Raw genomic sequence first — 4005 nt, 5'->3', positions numbered from 1 at the left:
TGTCCTGTAATTTTCTTCTTCACAAGCAAGGAAAACAAAAGGAAAATAAAGTAAGCTTAATAAATGTAGTTATATATTACTTCATTTTCCTGGAAGGTTAAACCTTTTCTCAGTTGTGAAAATGTGAATGTTGCCAGCCTGACTGACTGTATCAGCATCTGATCATTTATAGAATTCACTTTTTTTTTCATAGCAAAGGAGTGGTGAATCTGTTAAAGTGCATCAGTTGGATGTTGCTATTCCTCTGCATCTCAAAAGTCAGCTGAAGAAGGGCCCCCCACTTGGAGGTGGGGAGGGAGAATCAGAGTCTGGGGACACAATGCCATTTGTCATGTTAACAAGAAAAGGCAACAAACAGCAGGTAAGGTATAGATACTGTTTAAAAAAATAAAAACCTTTCACTTCAAAAAAAGTAACACAGACTTTTTTATTTCTTCTTTCATTTCTCAAAATCAGATACAGACAGTTTCATTTTGACACATGGAAAATACCATATATAATTTCTTGGAGTTCTTGGTTGTTAATAGAAATGATGTAGGAAAATTCTGTGGTCAGATTATACCATTGCTATTTACATTTGGTGATTCTACCACAGTAGGTCAGTGGTATGTCTTGCATGTATTTTAGATATAGTTGTGGAAGATGAAGAGATGTGGTTGGTGGACTGCCACTGAATATTGAAAGGACTAGAAAAAGAAAAGAATATTCCAGAATCTTTAAGATTCTAGAGCTTTTCCTGAAAACGCTTTCAGCTTCAAATCAAGATACATTGTCATTGCTAAGTTCAATTTCCTAAGTAACTGCCACTTGGCTGAATTTATTCAACTTGCAAAAAGAAACAAAGTCATTATCCTTGAAGACACTGTTAGGAGACTATTCCAGAATGCATGGAGTGAATCTCTTGGAGAAACTTAAATGGGAATCAGGTTGTTAAAACAAACTAACTTCTTGCTTCATGCAGCTAATCTGTATGTTAGTCTTGGCTCTTTTCTCCAGTGTATGTTTGAATTTTCCTAGCTCAGCAAATGCACAGTACACAAATCTCTACCTAACACATTCCTTATGTATTTCATGTCATGGTTTAGGGCTTTTAAAGAAATCTTTTCATTTTTGTTGTATAATTTGATGAAAATAAATTATTCTGAATTTATATGGAAAGCATACCTAAGGAATTGTTTCATGCCATCTGTCTGTGCCTTTCAAGTGTTTAGATCCATGTCATTACTTGGTTTTTACATTTGTTTCCTAAATTGTGACAGTAGTGTAGCTTTTGGGGTGTATAAACCTGGAGTAGGTTTATATGAAACACATTTCAAAAATCCATGTAGGAAGTGGTTATTCTGTTTTCCTGGAACTTCAGTGTGGTATACAAAGTTCTACAAAAGCTCTGAGTGGGAGATTTTTAACTGTGGTCATTGGTCTGAGAAGAGGTTTAAGAGAACTCAATTTTTTAAAAAAATGTTGTTTAGCTTTTTCAGGATAATTTACTAGGAGTATCTGTAGTTACAAGGGATTTTTGAATCTTCATATTCCATGTAAAGGGGAAAGTATTGCAGAAATGTGACTTAGAAAAGAAAGCAGAACTTGTTCAGGAGTTTTCCCTGCTCCTCCCCCAATATTTGGTTTTTGGAGTAGGCTCTTCCTGCCAAAACTCTTCTCAGTGTTTCTAGAAATGTAGAAAACAGTTGCTTTATAGACTACTTCAGCTCTTGAATTAATGAAAGACTTCTTTGTCCATAGTTCTGTATTCAGGAAAAAAATGTGTTTTAGTACAGAGTTTTAATAGAAAAATAAGCAGGAAAGAAGAGGTGGAGTTGAAAAGAAAATAATTATTCCTTCTTACAGTGCTTTATTTTAAATCTGCATGAGCAGAATGTGCGATGAGTTTTGAGGTGATTCACTGTTAAGTTAGAGCTGTAAACTTTCAGATTTTTAAAACAGTCAAAAGAAGTTTGCAGCAGCCTGGGAAGCTGTAACTTCATCTGCACAGTCACCAGAGTGATAAATGACATCAGCCTACTTGTTTGCTCTGCTAGTAATGATTCCAGTCTCTGTGTTCTTTGTCAGTGGTGCTCCTGAAACAAGAACTGTTGAAAAATGGAATGTGCTGTGCTTCCTTCCCGAGGGTAATGTTTGGTAGTGGAGGTCCAATTGCCAAATACTCAGTTGACATGCCAGTGTCCACCCAGATTTTAGTGCAGCATTGACAAGTAGGTTTTTTTTAAGTAATACAAGAGCAACTGATTGGTGTTTACCAGCTGCATGTATCCAAATAAATGGTCATTGCAGGCTGATAGTGACAAGACACCGTATTTTCTCCTCAAAACTTAGAAAATTAGTAGCAGTAGAACCTAACATGGTTGTTTGAAATTAAGATGATGGCATTGTGATTTATCCATAAGCCATGAGAGAGGAAGGGGAAATAAAGTTGGCATCATAAGGGATCAGAGCTGAGCTGTATCTAATACCATTTGGTGTTTCTGAACCAAGAAGTTTTATGCCAGGTAGGTATGAACCAAAATGAGATATAGATGGTAAAAAGAAAGTAAAGAAATTTGGTTACTGCCTAAGACAAAACATTTCCTTCCCTTTGAAAGATTTTTAGCAAGGCTTCATAAAAGAATGATAATATCCATGGAATGGTCAAATCTCTCCCTGAATGTGAAATTTCTTATCTCAGGTATATCTTCTTGTGTCTATCTCATGGCATTTTTATAAAATTTGTGGTCTATTCTTCTGAATAATCATTTTTGAGCTTCCTTCAGTGTGACCTCCTTAAAGTGAAATCTTCTCCCCTGCCCACGTCTCACAGATTTTAGAAGAGGTTTTTGATACACCTTTTCACTATTTGCAAATGGGAAATGTTTCAGTTGTTCAGTAATCATCATATCCTGTAGTAATTGTCATCAGTGACTTGATTTCAGGTGGCAGCTGATTGCCTTGAGATAGTGACTCAGTGGTGTTTTGTTAATTGCCAGGCTGTTGTTTTTCTGTATCTGTTTCTCTCATTTACACCCTTCTATAGTTCAGTTTTCTTTTTCTACTTTAAGCATCCTGTCTGAAAACACCAATCCCATTTAGCTGATAAATCCATAGAACAGAGAAAATATAAAGGCCATATTAAAATGGATGAGGAGCGTAATGGTGAAGCTGAGGAATGATTTTTATCATGAAATGCTGCTAATGGATTAGTTATTTGTGTAGTTTACATAAAGTTCATTTGATGATATCTGGGAACCTGCACAGCCTGCTCAGCAATAAGTAACCAGAGCTTACTTTGCTCTTGGAATTTCAGCTTTCATTTCTATTCTTCCCTGCACACCTTAGTAAAAGCTCATATTTGTATTCAGTATGCTATTACCCTCATCCCAACCCCCCAAAAAATCTCTTCTAAATACATCTTGTGGTTGGTAGTGTTTAGGGATTTATTGTACCCAAGTTTTTCTTGGATCTTTGCAATAGTCTGTGTTTACTGTTTCAAAGGCAGTTTATTTTCCAGTGCTTCATCTGAGTCTTCTCACACTCATCACTGCTGCTAGTGGGGTTTACTCTCTGAGATACCTCGAGACTGTTTAGTGATTATTGCATTAAATACCTACTGCTGCAGGTGGTGAGGATTTTGCTTTTACTCTAAATCTTCTCAGCAGAGGTTTTGATAATTTATATCTGCAGCTTTTGACAGTGTAACAAAAAAGATCACTTAGGAATTTACTTCTGTTCTTTGGAAATAGATCTCCCATGATGAGTAACAAGGAGCAGGATTCAGAGTAGTTCATGGAATATTGAGAGTGATTATCCTTCAACGCATTACCCTTCTTATGGCATAGAAATACTTATTTCTAATGGATGTGGAGTTGGAGGAAGAGAGATTTTTCTAAATGTTTGCAAACTTTAGCATTAAGGATTTCCTTAGAACTGTTGTTTCAGTTGTGGATAAGATTGAGAATTATTTCTCTTTTCTGGAACAATTGTAAAAAAATAGATATGCAGAAGTAACAAATTGGA

General features: G+C 35.8%; 1 protein-coding gene across 1 annotated transcript in view; it reads left to right on the top strand.

The window, feature by feature from the left end:
- Window positions 1-4005, top strand: part of UPF2 (UPF2 regulator of nonsense mediated mRNA decay) — a 48719-nt gene that overhangs the window by 32608 nt on the left and 12106 nt on the right. Inside the window, exon 18 of the mRNA XM_031061322.1 lies at window positions 194-361. Coding sequence (XP_030917182.1) covers window positions 194-361 — 168 coding nt within the window. The remainder of the gene's footprint in view (window positions 1-193; window positions 362-4005) is intronic.

This window comes from Geospiza fortis, unplaced genomic scaffold (assembly GCF_000277835.1).
Source record: "Geospiza fortis unplaced genomic scaffold, GeoFor_1.0 scaffold428, whole genome shotgun sequence".
NCBI lineage: Eukaryota > Metazoa > Chordata > Aves > Passeriformes > Thraupidae > Geospiza > Geospiza fortis.
This window is presented reverse-complemented; position numbering and strand designations above follow the sequence as displayed.